The 14,282-nt window shown below is 42.2% G+C and overlaps 1 protein-coding gene across 6 annotated transcripts in view; it reads left to right on the forward strand.

The window, feature by feature from the left end:
• The window catches only part of RTTN (rotatin), a 114,942-nt gene that overhangs the window by 25,930 nt on the left and 74,730 nt on the right, over positions 1–14,282 (forward strand). For all 6 annotated transcript variants that reach the window (XR_005647983.1, XM_039839810.1, XM_039839812.1 and 3 more), the window contains exons 15-23: positions 1,691–1,816; positions 2,346–2,462; positions 3,471–3,610; positions 6,266–6,437; positions 7,691–7,790; positions 9,848–9,936; positions 10,338–10,455; positions 13,369–13,465; positions 14,034–14,102. Coding sequence is in view for 5 of the 6 variants with exons in the window: in XM_039839810.1 (XP_039695744.1) it covers positions 1,691–1,816; positions 2,346–2,462; positions 3,471–3,610; positions 6,266–6,437; positions 7,691–7,790; positions 9,848–9,936; positions 10,338–10,455; positions 13,369–13,465; positions 14,034–14,102 (1,028 nt within the window). In the remaining variant the exon portion in view is untranslated. The remainder of the gene's footprint in view (positions 1–1,690; positions 1,817–2,345; positions 2,463–3,470; positions 3,611–6,265; positions 6,438–7,690; positions 7,791–9,847; positions 9,937–10,337; positions 10,456–13,368; positions 13,466–14,033; positions 14,103–14,282) is intronic.

Genomic DNA, 14,282 nt, shown 5'->3' on the forward strand with positions numbered 1-14,282 from the left:
AACTGAAGCTGCTTTCCTTTCTCTTCCCCCTTCCTTCTTCCACTGAGATAATCACTCTCATCCTTCCCATCCATTGTTTTATATATTTTTACTATTTATACATGTCTTTATAAGTAATATATATATATTATCATTTTGACTTTTTAAAAAGGAATTTCATACTATACATATGTTTTTGCTGCCTGGTCCTTTCATTTAATAGTGGGATTTGAGATCTACATAGTTCATTTATCTTAACTGCTCTTTAGTTTGAATATACTTTATTGATAAATATTTAGGTTTAGTCTACTTTTTACTGAAATAAGTTTTCCAGTATTTTCAGGGATAGTGTGTGATTAATGGTACATTTATTTTAAAATGTCTTGATTTTTGCCTTACTTTAGAATGACAGTATGGCTGGTTATAGGATTATAGGCTGACTGCTACTTTTCCTTAGCACTTTGTTAATACTTCTTTGTCTCTGTTCAGCTTCTGTCATTGTTGAGAAGTCTGCTTTCAGTTAAGTTATAATTTCTTTGTATTTTTTCTTTATTTGTTTTTAAGATCTTTTCCTTGTCTCTGGTCTTCTGCAGTTTCATTACAATTCATCTTTGTATACTTTTTTCTTTTTTTTTTAAATTTACCCTGTTTAGTACTATAATCCGAAGACTCATTGTTTGCCCTCATTTCTGGATAATTCTCAGTCCTTATTCCTCTTAACCTTGCCCTTCTCTCCAGGCGGAATTCTCATCAGAGCTGCGTTAGACCTTTCCTTTCACCCTTTGTGTCTTTCGGTCCCTCTTTTATATTTTCCATATCTTTTCTGTTTTTTTGTTTTGTTTGGATGGGATTTCTCAGTGCTGTCATTCAGTACACTGCTTCATTCCTCAGCTATGCCTAATTGGCTTTCTAAAAATCGTGGTAAAATATACATAACGTAAAATTTACCGTTTCTAAGTGTATGGTTAAGTGGCATTGAATATATTCATGTTGTTGTGCAGCCATCGGCATTATTCCTCTCCAGAACATTTCCATTTTCCCAAATTGAAACTGTACCCATTAAACAACAACAACTCAGTCCTCCTCCCCCCAGCTCCTGTCAGCCACGATTCCGCTTTCTGTCTGCACCTGAATGTTTAGGTACTTCGTATAAGTAGAATCATATGTTTTGTCTTTTCGTATCTGGTTTATTTCACTTAACAAAATGTCTTCAGGGTTCATCTATGTTATAGCATAGATCAGAATTGCATTCCATTTTAAGGCTGAATGACCTGTAGTATGTATAGAACACATTTTATCTGTTCACCTATTGATGGACATTTGGGTTATTTCTACCTTTTGGCTTTTGTGAACAATGCTTCTGTGAACATGGGTGTACAAATAGCTGTTTGAGTTTCTGCTTTAATTCTTTTGGATATATAGTTCATTATGTTACTTATTTTCTTTATGTCTATCATAATGAACAACTTTAAGATATTTGGTTGTCTCAGCAGTTTGGTCATTTAATTTACCAAGACTCTGCCTTTTGGCAAAAAGTAACATAAAATATCTCATACAAACTGAAAAACTCTTAGGCAGGAGAATCTTTTTTCATCCTCTGGAAGTAAAAGAAATGTTTCAATGAAGTAAAAACTAAAGTTGGAATTGAATTATAAACAAATGAAAGAGGAATTCCTTCAAAAAATCAGTGACTTTTTGTTTTATCCCATAGGAATGTTTGGGTATCCATAGCGTCAGTAAACCCGTGTCTTCACTTTGTAATGGAATTCATTTTCTACTCCACCCAAAAGTTCTGTATGAAATCTCTGTATTTGGCATTCAGGAGCCCAAAAGTGAGGTATGGCGTGTTCAAAGTAACTGCAAAAAACTGTAATTATTTATAGAGACGCAACTAAATCGAGGTAATATCCTAATATAACTGGATAGTATGATGAGAAACAGAAAAGAAACTTGTCTTTGATGTATGGGTTCAGTCGCGGTGTTTATTTAAATAAACGTGTTAAAGAAAATATGAGAATCAAAATGCAGGACATACTTGTTCTCAGAGAAATCAGATAAAACTGTTACTTAGGTTTTCCATCTAGGATGTAGAGTACTGTACAGGAGTTGTAATAAGCAGGTTGTTTCACTAAGTGACATTTTTATTCAATGGGAGAATATACCTTAAAGGTGAAAAAAAGAAATTTAACATTAAGGGGGAAGGACTGGTTGAGAGCTGAATGTAAGATGACGCTACAGAAATACGAGCATTTGAAGGAAGAGGTGTTAATTACAGCAGCTTTCCAGATTTTATAAAGTGTTACGGGTACGTGAGGTGACGCGGGGACACCTGATTTTGTTGGTCGTTTCTCTGTGTTGCTGAGCAGGTGAATGCCGCCGCCAAAGCCATCCTGCTGTACCTGCTGCAGGGACGATTGCTGATGACAGCGCCGACCTGGGATAGGTTTATCGAGTCGCTCTGCCCCATCCTTCCAGTCCTACAGGTACTCCGTGCGGTCCCCGCGTGCAATGCCATTTATCTGTGGAGGGTGACATTGATTTAAACACGTGCAAACAGCAGAGCTGTCACACCGGGAGAGGGATGACGAGCAGCCGGGAAGGCACCGTGGATGACTGGCCAGAAAGGGGTGGCTGCCTGCATCTGGCAGAAAGTTAAACCAAGATAGCTCATCTGTGTGCCCCTCGTTTATCTGGGCAGGAGGCTGAAAAGTGAGGTGCAGGCAGTTAGCAGCGGCTGTGAAAAATAGAGCTGACTTTATATAAAGGCTTTCAGGAAAGCTAAGGGCTTCTTCAGCAGACTGTACGTCACTGAACTTGCTTTGCGCATTCTGTCCCTGCTTATGTGTGACTGGAGTGACCCTTTGATTAATAAACTCTTAGAAAAAAAGCTTTTTCTGGGCATTACGGGAGCGAGGGACATTCAGGTTGCTGCCCCCTTGGATGAGAAGGTGGAGATGGGAAACACTGCCATAGCCGCAGTCCCCACAGACGCCGTCCCCGCAGACGCCGTCCCCACAGACGCCGTCCCCACAGACGCCGTCCCCACAGACGCCGTCCCCGCAGACACTGTCCCCATCGACGCCGTCCCCACAGACACTGTCCCCAGAGACGCTGTCCCACAGACGCTGTCCCCTGAGGGCAGAGAGCCCGGCCCTTGGGCCTCGAAGCCTGTCTGTAGCACTTCGTCTTCGTCCTGTGGGGACAGGTGCCTCACGTAGGGAAGGTGCCACCACTAGAATCTTGGCAAATACAAAAATTAGTAAATGTCAAGAAGGTTGGCATATTTCCCTGAAGTTCTTAAGTATTATTTTTTCAATATAGTTTTCAGTAGGCTTCTTTATGTAGGTTATTTTGCAGAGTGACTTTTCAGCAGAATTTAAAGCAATTTGTAAGTTGTCTGCCAATCAATAAAATTCTTATTTTTAAGTTAAATAAATGAAGCCACATGTATAAAATTGAACGCTATTTTTGTTTGCCATGGGCTCCGTCAGGGCTACGCGGACACAGAGGAGCCGCTGGGCAACTGTGTTCTTCTCCTCAGCGAAGCGGGTCCCGAGGGTGACGGAGGGGCCCTGCCCCGCACCGCCCGCCTGAAGGCCACGCTGCGGCTCCTGCTGGTGAAGAAGCCAGCGTGAGTACAGCAGACTGGATGGCAGGGGTTGATGGGGCGGTCTGGGAAAGCGTGGTAACGACGCCGGCCTGAGACCGGGGCGGAGAAGGTGAGAGAAAGCCAGGCCCCTGTTAGACCAGGGGCCGAGACTGGCGCGTGCAGTTAGAGCGGGCGCAGGGGCCTTGAACGCGGCCCTCACGCGCGTCCCCACCGTCCGGCCCAGTTGTCAGCTCAGCATGCGTTGCACACGGCTGCCCAGGGGTGCCGCGGGCAGGTGTCAGAGCCGTGGAGATAAACATATTGCAAAAATTATAGAGCACGGTCCTGTCCCTTCGTTTAGAAATCGTTAGCCAACCGGAGTGGTCCTTTTCTAAACATTTCTTCTGAAAAGTAAGGTTTTCATGAAAGCGTAGTGGACTGGCTGCCGCATACACCAGAGCACGCGGGCATCTAATTTGTTTGGCTTGTCCTCTGTCTGGGAAACTAAAAAAAGGTCCTTTCCTCCGCCCTTGGTATACGTATCATCTCAACTAAAGAAAAAAGGAGAAATGTGTGTCTTCCTTCCCTGTCCGTCAGTGCAACGTGAGTCTTCTCTGTTGCTCTTTAGGTGACAGTGCGTAGGTTTTCCCTCGCTGAGAAGAGAAGGAAAGCTTGGAGTGAGGGTGACTGAGCCGTGACGAGGAGGGGTCGGCAGAGAAGGCTAGGAGGAACAAACAGATGTCCTCGTGGCAAAGTTTTGTTCTCTCCGAGCTTTACATCAGGATAACACAGTGGCTTATTTACAGGCAGATGATCAGACTGAAAAATAAGGAAGTAGGTGGAAATAAAATATCAAGAGAATTAAAGGAGGGACATCAAAAGAAGCGATTGTGAAGGTCCGTATGTGGTGCAGGGAGCTCAGGGGGCACGGGGAGCGGTAGGGCAGGCGAGTCGGTCTCCGTGCCCCTCGGGGGTTGATTGGCTTCCACACGTGGCCCGTGGGCCCTGGGCGGCTCCTTTAGCGATGCACTGTGTCGTACTCCCTACCCTGAAACGTCGTGATTTAACACAATAGAAATGTGTTTCCTGTTCACCTGTGGGGCCCAAGGTGTCCAGGTAAATAAAGACATTCTTACCAGGCAGGACATTCCGGGGACGTAGGGACCCCCCTCCCGAGGAGCCGAGGGCGAGGCCTGACCTCGCTTACATGGAACTCAAGAGAATTCGAATTACGTATTTACTTTCATTACTTGATTAATTCTACCCCAACCCACCAGGCCATAAACTCCACTAGACAAACTCCACTGTCCATTGGCCAGTCTTTACGTCCTCAGCACTTCATAGACTTCCTTGGGCATAAATATGCTCAAAATATATTCGCTGAAAGAGAGTAGAATAAATGGACTCTGGTGCCCCAGGCTAAATTTACGTACAAGAGGAGGAGATGCGTGAGTATATACTTTGCATGTCCCACTCTGGCTTTCTGACCGGGGTTGGTGACTATCTCTGCATTAACTCAATGCAGACAGCTTTGGCTTGGAAGGAGGGAACAAAGGGAGAGCGTACAGATGTGCTAAGCTTTCAGGAGGTGAGAAGTGGGACGGGAGCAGTTTGCCTGACTTATCACACCACCTTAGAGTGTGATAGCTGTTAATACTATGACGGTGAATTCCTGCTTAGCCTTGGGAGGCACCTACTGAGTGTCTGCATGTGCCTAAGAACCGTGGTCAGCTGTGGGAACAGAGGACACAACACAGACAGGCACATGCTTCAGAAGAGAGAGCTTATCGGTTACGCATTATTATTTGCGATAAAGCGAGGTCAGTGTGATGATGGGGGGTCTTCAGGGTGGTGGGACACAGCAAGGTGACCCAGCCGTAGCTGCAGTAGGGCGGGCTCCGTGGTGGATACGCAGGTTTTCGCTGTCTTAGCAGCAGTGCTTAAACCCTGGAACTTGGATTATCGCGTAAAATTTGCCCCGTTCCCATGCAGTCTAAGAGCCCATGGGAGGAGTGAGAGGTAACTGGTTCTTTCAGTAGCTTCCAGCTCAGCACCCTCCGTGCTCTGGATGGTTTTCTGTTTTTCCGTTTCGTCTCATTGTTTGCAGCATCTGATCTTTTCTCGAAATCTCCCACCTTGCACTCAACTGACCTTAATCCTCATTCATTCCAGATAAAATAGAATTTTGGTGGGAATCAAAAGAATTTCCATTTTCATATTTGAGGGGAATCTATTTGGTCCCTACTATAAGATTTTTCTGTATTGTTATGCTATCACACTTATCATTGTGCTGACTCCACTTGGAGTTCGGCCTGATGTTTACACTCTGATCATGGGTCTGCGGTAATTTTTATGATTGACAGAGCGCTAGACCTGGAGGCAGGAGTTCCAGGTTTAATTTGCAGGTCGACTTACTGAAGTTCACAGTGATACTGACTGTGCAGTTGACAATGTCAGTGAGTCTGTCTTCTTCATTTGTAATTATCGATCATTCTTTATTTCTGATGTTTATAAAAGTAGAAAGAATTGTAGTTATACACTAAATATTTTAATAGAAGAAATGTAATATTACTAATAATGTCAGCATAAGTATGGCTAATTACCGTGTTGACATATAATAATTTGTTGTGATTATAGGGCTTTATAATTTATGGACGTTTGTATATGACAAAATCTGACTAACACTTTGTTCCTTAGGGTCCGTTCGCTGGCGTTAAAGCTTTTAGCATGTCATCTCACAAGGGAAGATGGGGCAGACAGGAAGCGCCCATCCATCGATGCCAGAGTCCTCTCCAGAGTTACTAATTTATTTATTGTGAAAAAGCCTATCGAACTCAAATTGGATGACAGAAAAGAGCTCGTTATTAAGGTGGCTGTAACTTTCGAGTTCGTTGCTGTGTGGTTATTCGATGTCACATTTCTTATTGCATGGCTTGTGTTTGCCATGGAGGGGAGGGGACTGGCAGCTTCAAGTGTGGTGATTCGTGGCTGGTTCAAAATTGTGCTCTGGCTTCATTTGGCCCCTGGGTATGTTTATTTATTGAACAGATTTTTCTTGAGTGCCTACTATATGCCAGGCACTATGTCCTTTTTCATATACACTGGATATGAAATTAATTTGAATACTATCTTAAGTATAATGTAAAGTTAATCTAGCGGAAAGAAATTCTGTGACAACTGTTAAAAATATATATCACTGACATAAAACTCGGGGATTCTTCTTGTTCTTATGTTGGGAATTGCCTATAATATCAAAAAAAAGTTCCTACGATAAAAATTTTCAGCCTCTTTATCATAAGAGGAGAAAACAGTTATATTGAGGGCAAAGTGTGGACCGGCCCCCCACGGCCACACGAAAACACAATGGGTTTTTAAAATGGGGAAGCGCAGCCAGCGTTCTAACCTAAAGGGTTGCGGCCACGTGCCAGCCTTGGCCGAAGGACTGGAGAACCGTCCCCAGCCACACACCAGCTCCCGTTGGGGCCTCCCTGAGTTCTGACCACCGGTAGTCACTCCTCTGCCCTGCGAGTGGCAGGGAGCGAGGTGCGGGGTGGCCTCATAGGACTGCCTTTTGCGAGTCCACGGCGGGGCCAGCAGATGGCAGCCCGGGCGAGACAGGAGTGTCGTCTTCGATCTTTTCTTTCCCCCTTTTCCTTCCTCAGACTCTGTCCTGGCATGAACTGGCAGTCGGGGACTGGTTAGGGGTGGCTCTGTGGGAGTGCTGGCCACCAGGTCACAGCTGTCTGTGGCTCGGTCCCTGGGAGGGAGGAAAGGAAATGGCCAAGGGAATGCCAGCCGATGCTTCTGGGGGCAGCAGAGAAATGCTGTCACTGTCCGGTCACTGGTCGATGGCTCAGGGCTGCCTGGGGCTGCCTGTAGGGATGTTTCCCATGGAATTGTGACTGACTTCCCAGCAAAGGGAGCCGTGAGGAGAGGCTCACGTGGCCTGGGGCTGTGTGCTTTAGATCTCTGTCCCTCCCTGACCTCGCTGTCACTGCAGATTTACGCGTACATATACCTGTTACTTAGGTGCATTGACTTTCCAGCTTTTGTTGTCACGTGAACTATAGAATTTTAGAATTGGAAGTAGATGAAAATCTTTTTTTTTTTTTTGGTTTGCAGTTGGAGACTGTTGAGAAGGTGTATGAAATCTTTATCTCAGATGATATCGATCTTGTTTTGAGAAAGTCAGCAGCGGAACAGTTAGCTGTGATTATGCAAGGTAATGTGTTTTAAAACGATCGCTCTACTGCCGGTAATGGGTTTAGATTGCTGTGTGTAGTAGTGTCAGCCTGGAAAACTATGATTTGATCCACCCTGCGCCTGACTTTTTTTTTTTTTTTTTTAACAGCTTTTGAGTTAAGAACGGTTTTTACATTTTTAAAAAGTCGTTAAAAAAAATAAAAACAAAACCAAAAACAAAGAACATGTGACAAAGACCATGTGTGTCCAGCAAAGCTTCACCCCTTTATTATTTAGATCTTTACTACGGAAAAAGTTTGTCTATCCCTGCTCTGCATTATCATTATTTGGCCTGTAGGATGTCATCTGAGGGAATTTTCTTCCTTCCAAAATATTGATTAACAGAAAATTGCCTGTTTCTTTCTCAGTTTACCTAGTACACGTTTTCAGTTTGTTCTATCTTGCTTAGAGAAGTCAATCAAACAATACTTTGTGGGTGGATAAAATAAAAAGTATGTATTGTAACTTTTTTCTTTAAAGGCTTATTTTTAAAACAACTAGTAAAACATACTGTTAACTTTGTTTGCAGCGTTGTTATTCCACAGGCTTCCATTCTTTGGGTTAGTTTTTTATTATTCCCTGTATGTGATATATGTAATTTAACTTTAACATTTGAGAGAAATGATAACTGTGCACCCACATAAAAAGATTTTCTTCTGAGTTGGAAGTCGGGGCACGGTTAACATCCCTATCCTGACATGAGTGGAAACTGGAGTGAGAGTAATTTGAAAAAGCAAATGCAACATATTTTTTGGCTTTAATAACTACACTACAGACTGCAGAAAATAACGCTCTAGAAGTGTGGAGAGCTTCTGCTAACAAGATCAAAAACTTTTAGAAAATATTCCTTCAGTATTGTTAACATTTCAAAAATACAGCGTGTCATCGTGGTGCGCACAGTGTTGGGGGAGGGAAAACTGCTTGGAGTCAAAGTGGCAGCCGAAGGGGCTCGCAGGGATGGCGTGGATCCAGTATGGACACGCGAATTCGTGTGTGTTTTCTTAATGCATGTATTCACTGAGGATGCGGGACAACAGGATAAGAAAATCTGTAAGTGGTTAAATACTTGTACCTAATCCATAAGCAACTAGAGATTTTGAAGCCGTGTGTGTGTGTGTGTCTGTGTGTGTCTGTGTGTGTCTGTGTGTGTCTGTGTGCCTTAGACCATAGGGGCTGCTATACTAGAATAGCATAGACTGGGTGGCTTCTAAACAACAGAAATTCATCTCGCAGTTCTGGAGGCTGGACGTCCAAGGTCAAGGTGCCAGCAGATTCGGTGTCTGGTGAGGGCCCGCTGCTTGGTTCATAGACAGTGTCTTCTCACTGTGTCCTCACAAAGAGAAGGGGTCTCTTTGATCAGGGCACCGATCCCGTTCACCAGGGCTCTCCCCTCATGCCCTCATCACCTCCAAAGGCTCCGTCTCCCACCACCATCACGTTGGAGGTTAGGTTTCTTTATGTGAATTTGGGGGACATAAACGTTCAGTCCATAGCAGTGTGTCCACACACACGTGTACACGTTTATAAAAAGAGTTTGTATAATCAGAAGGACGTGGAGTATGTTACAATCCCTTTCTCTTTATAGTTATTAACAGTTGAGGTTAGAGATCTTTCAGTAATAGAAAAATGATCATGTTGCAAGCCATATTTGCATATTAACTTGTGGAGAATTCTAAAGATTTTGAGGTGATGGATTTAGAAAAGAAGAATTGTCAGTGAAAATTATAAGGAAAATTTGTCACGTACAAATAAAAGGATTCATTTGTATACATAAAATTCTACTCAGAGTCTGAACTGATTCATTTATTTTTTAAGTTTTTTACATCACAAGAGTAAGGAGTAAGGTATGCTTGTTACTTAAAAGTTTTCACATTGTTTAGATGTATATTGAGCAAAAAGTTAAATATTTCATCGTCTCATTTCAACATCAAGTATAACTATTTTTAATAGTTTGAAAGTTATATCGATATTGGTTTTATATTTTTAAAACTAAAGAAAATGTTCTTTAACTTTTAGCAACTTTTTTTTTGTCTACAGATATTAAAATGCATGCTGTGGTGAAAAAGTTATGCTTAATTGACAAGATAATTGAGTACTTAAATGAATGTGTGGGTCAGGATGGCGAGGTAAGCCTCATGTGTGTCTAGACATATTTTTTACAGATTGATATTTTTGTTAATCAGATCTGAAGGTGAATTCAGCTGAATTTGGGTAAATACTTGGAGTTTATATCCTGAGTAACATCCACTACCTTGTTCACTTTTTTTTTTTATTTCTAAGTGGGGTGCTTCATAAAAAGGAAAACTATTCTTAAAATTTCTATAACATGTGTAAGCAGAAATATATACAAACTTTATTTTCAGTGGAAAATTCTTAATATTTATTTGCATTTTTATTTTACACAACTTTGATAAAAAAAAAAGCATAAACTTTAGAGTAAGGTAATAAGCATGTAATGCATTGTTATAGTATACTTTATCTCGTCTGAGAACTGATGAAGGTCAGTAACCGTGTGTCCCCCGGCCAGGCCATGGAGTGTTTGGTGCAGCCGAGCCTCGCGCTGCTGAGGAAAATTCTCTGTGCCGACCCCGTCGTGCGGGTTTCTCTCGCTCAGCAGCCGTCTCTCCTGACCCTGTTACTCAGAGGTGAGGAACGTCCATTCTGCTAATAACGAGGTCGAGCTTAAGCTTGCTCTTCTTTACCTGTAGGTAACATACTTTCTGTTTTACGAACATAATAGCAAAGTTTTTTTAGTCAGTGGAAAATGCCTAATGCTTTGTGGACGTTTCCTGGCAGTCCTGTCACCGAGTAGACCCTTGAGCTGAGGAGGCTACAGCCTCATCGTCCGCGCACCCTGACACTTGGCACTGGTGCCCAGATGGCCTGTGAGCAGGCAGAGCGGCAGCTGTGGCCACCGCTGCCTTCTGTTGTAGAGTGTGATTTTTCTAAAAACCCAATTCCGTTTGGTTGTAATTTAGTAATGTGTTTAGACGGAAAAATCCCACGTTATCTTGTTCTCTTCTGACTGCTCTCAGTAGAGAGCTTTGTAACGTTTTGTGCCATTTTACTTTCTAGAAGTTTAAGCCACTGCTTTTAAATATTCTACAAGAGACATCTTGATCAAATGTCTCAATATGCTTAACCTTGTCAGTTATCAGGCATGTAAAAAACAAACGATATATATCTTCAAAGTATTATCAGAATATAGATTAGAATATCGTCATTTTATTTAAGCGTTTTCTTCTGATGGTTTCTGTTTGCCAAGCGAATAGGACACCGTTTATTTATTAGCATTGGTAAAGTTCCAGACCAGCTGAAGTTCTAAACAGACTCAGGGTGTTCAGGCTCGTAAAGTTTTGAATAGGGTATAAAATTTTATAATTTTCTATAGATTGATCTAGAAGAGTAGCAATTATTGATCTCTGGTTTTCTTTAATGCTGTTAATAATTACCTTCCTATTAACCTCATTCAGTGGAATTTAGTCCCTGGTTTACCTTTTCACTTATAATTTGATTTAAATTATTTAGGCATTCAACTAATTATGAGCACCTACTGGATTCAGCCACTTTCTGAGGCACCATGATTTGCCCTTTGGGTATTTAACAACTTTTCTGTGTCATTGATGTTTGCAAAAATTACTTCAGTGAGTCTGAAAATGAATTACAGAATCTCATTAATGGATTTAGTTTTAGGGCAAAATTAGTTTGTCGTTGTTGTTGTTTCCTCTAAAAGAAAGGATTGTTGAGCCAAATTCTAGTCAGAAAAAGGACCAGGTCCTAGGGCATGAAGTCTATACAACCAGCAGCTGGGCTGGATGGAGAAGCTAGTCTGTCTCCCGAATTAGTTATTAACCAGGTCCTCAAGCAGGAAACTTTATTCCTCCGGAAACATTTATCGAGTACTTACTATGTGCTGGGTACAGCGCTAGGCCCTTGGGACATTTTGATGAGCTTGGTAAATGACCCTCTGGAGCTTACACTGGAGTGGGAGACCTAAAAGCAAATGCATGATGCAGCGTGACAGGAACTGTCATGGTGGGTGGGTTCCTGGGCCAGAGGAAGTGTCCCTGGGTGGGTCCTTAATGTGCGAACACCAGGTGGAAGCACAGCAGGAAAATGAAAAATTTAATTTCTTTTGGGTACTCGTAGGAGTTCTTTATATGACATAAATATAAACCGTGTGCCTGATTTTATGTTAAGATTTTCTTTCAATATTTCTATTAAAATCTATTATATCTTTAACCTTTAATATTAATGGAAATATATAAAGCTTTTCTATTATAGCAAGTGGGCTTTTCATCATGCTTTAAAAGGAGGGCCTTCTCCGATTCCAAATTCCAAATATGCTTCTGTACTTTCTCTTAATATGTTTGTTTATAAGTGTTGTTTCAAAAACTTAGGTCTCTAATCTACTTAGAATTGATTTTGGTATGTAGTGTAAGGTAGGGATCTGTTTTTTCCATATTGTAGGCAATTGCACTGCAATAATTTCTTATGTATTTGAAAATACTGTTGTCTCATTTCATCTCCACTGATAGGAAATGTATACTTTACTGTAAATTCTTACACGGGTCTCTGCTTCTTTACTATTTCATTGCTATTTTTAATTATGCCTATTATATAATGATGTTTTCCTTTTCTTACAGTTAGGAAAAATACCTTCTTTTAAAACTAATTTTTTGTTGCTTCCCTGTATCTGCTAACTATTACGTTGTTATTCCTGCATGATTGGTACAGCTATCATACCTGTTTGGTTAGAATTTCATAGATTTCAAGCATTGAGAAATTGTAGCACTGGGAGCATTACAAGGGTGAAAACCGAGGCTCGTTAATGTCAAGGAATTGGACGAGGGCGCTTCGCCGAGTGGTGGTGGCTGGTGCCAGCCTTTCATCTGCCAGTTCCGACCCGTTCTTTTTCCATTACCTCGTTGTGATAAGGGAGACGCACAAGCCGAAACACCACCCCGAGCGCAAACATGTTTTACACTCAAATCCAAGTTCTCTGACTACGTCGGTAGCAGAAGGTGGAGATTATAAAATAGGGAGGCCTTTCAGTGAGCAGACTCTAGCTGCAGTCGCGTGACCTGGCAACACCGTCCTGGAAGCCGGGCGGGTTGGCTTCTCTGCTTCACGGAACCCGACGGGACCTCGTGCCCGGCCCTGCGGGTGTGGTTCCTGCTTCGCAGTGTCCGTGCCCACCGAACAGGAGCTCAGGGCCGTCATGGGCCATTTGCAGGTGTGAGAGCCACTGTGTAAATGATGCCGATTTATCTGGGTTGACGTGGCTTCCCCTGAGAGTGGCAGCTCTTCCCTTTGAGTGAAGGTATTTTATTGAATGAATGAATGAACGAATGAATGTTTTTTCAACTTTTAAAGTCTTATTTTTCAATTATAGTCGACATTTGGTATTATATTAGGTTTAGGTGAACAGCACAGTCGTTAGACATTTATATGATGTGTGAAGTGATCCTCTCTGAGTTAAGATATTTTAAGTTTGAAGTTTATTCTTTCTGGAGGGAAAGATATTTCATAAAGTTATGCTGCTTTTTATTTCTCAGTTTCCTTGATATTTCATGAAGATTGTGCCATCGTGACTGAAGTCGGAGCATTATTTTGTCTTCTGTTATTTGATGAAGTATCAAGAATGGATATGTGGTAAGCCCTAAGAATTTAAAGTTTTTACTCTCTATTATTTATCTGAGCTTTCTGATGCAATCTTATAGCAACGCATGGACATTTTTGGCTTACGAAGGTCATGCTTTTCATGGTAGCGACACCTTGGGGCGACTTCCAGTTTAAAAAGCTCATTGGCTGAAAGTCACCCTGAACTTCTATTTTTGAACATTATAAGTACAAAACGTAAAAGTTAGTACAGTGATTTTCATCAGCAATACATTTTTCAGTACATGCTCTCAATTTTGTTTTTTCTTTAACGTTTTATTTGAAAAAAACCTTCAGGAAGGTGTTTCGGATGATAATGTTGCATTAACCTGACTTTGAGCAGGGTCGGCAGGCGGGGACGCAGATCCACCCGCCAGCACAGCACCCGTATCCGGTGAATCGTAAGCAAACCCAGGCAGCAGCAAGCGCGTTGGAACTGCGCCGAATGCTGGACCCAGTTGCAGCTGGTGCTTTGAGTTTCCGGCGGTGAAGCAAGCTGTGTGTGTTAGGCAGGGCCGCCGTCCACTCAGCTCTCTCCTTTTGTGTTCCTTCTATGACACAGGTCTGTGACTCCTCCCAGTAAACCTTCTTCACCATCAGTCTTCAGTTTGCCTGTCTCCGTGTTTAGAAGGTAACAGATTTATTTATTTGATTTTCTTGAATGTTGTTATGGAAAAGGAAATCGGAATCTGTAATGTGTCAGTTTTCATCTGGCATTTAAACCACGTGACTTGTGTGTTTTACCGTTTCCTTCGCAGTGGGGCTTTGGGGAGTCCAGTCGGCGTATGTCCCCATCACCAAGTTTTTATTT

This window comes from Pteropus medius, unplaced genomic scaffold (genome assembly GCF_902729225.1).
Source record: "Pteropus medius unplaced genomic scaffold, Ma_sr-lr_union100, whole genome shotgun sequence".
Classification (NCBI taxonomy): domain Eukaryota; kingdom Metazoa; phylum Chordata; class Mammalia; order Chiroptera; family Pteropodidae; genus Pteropus; species Pteropus medius.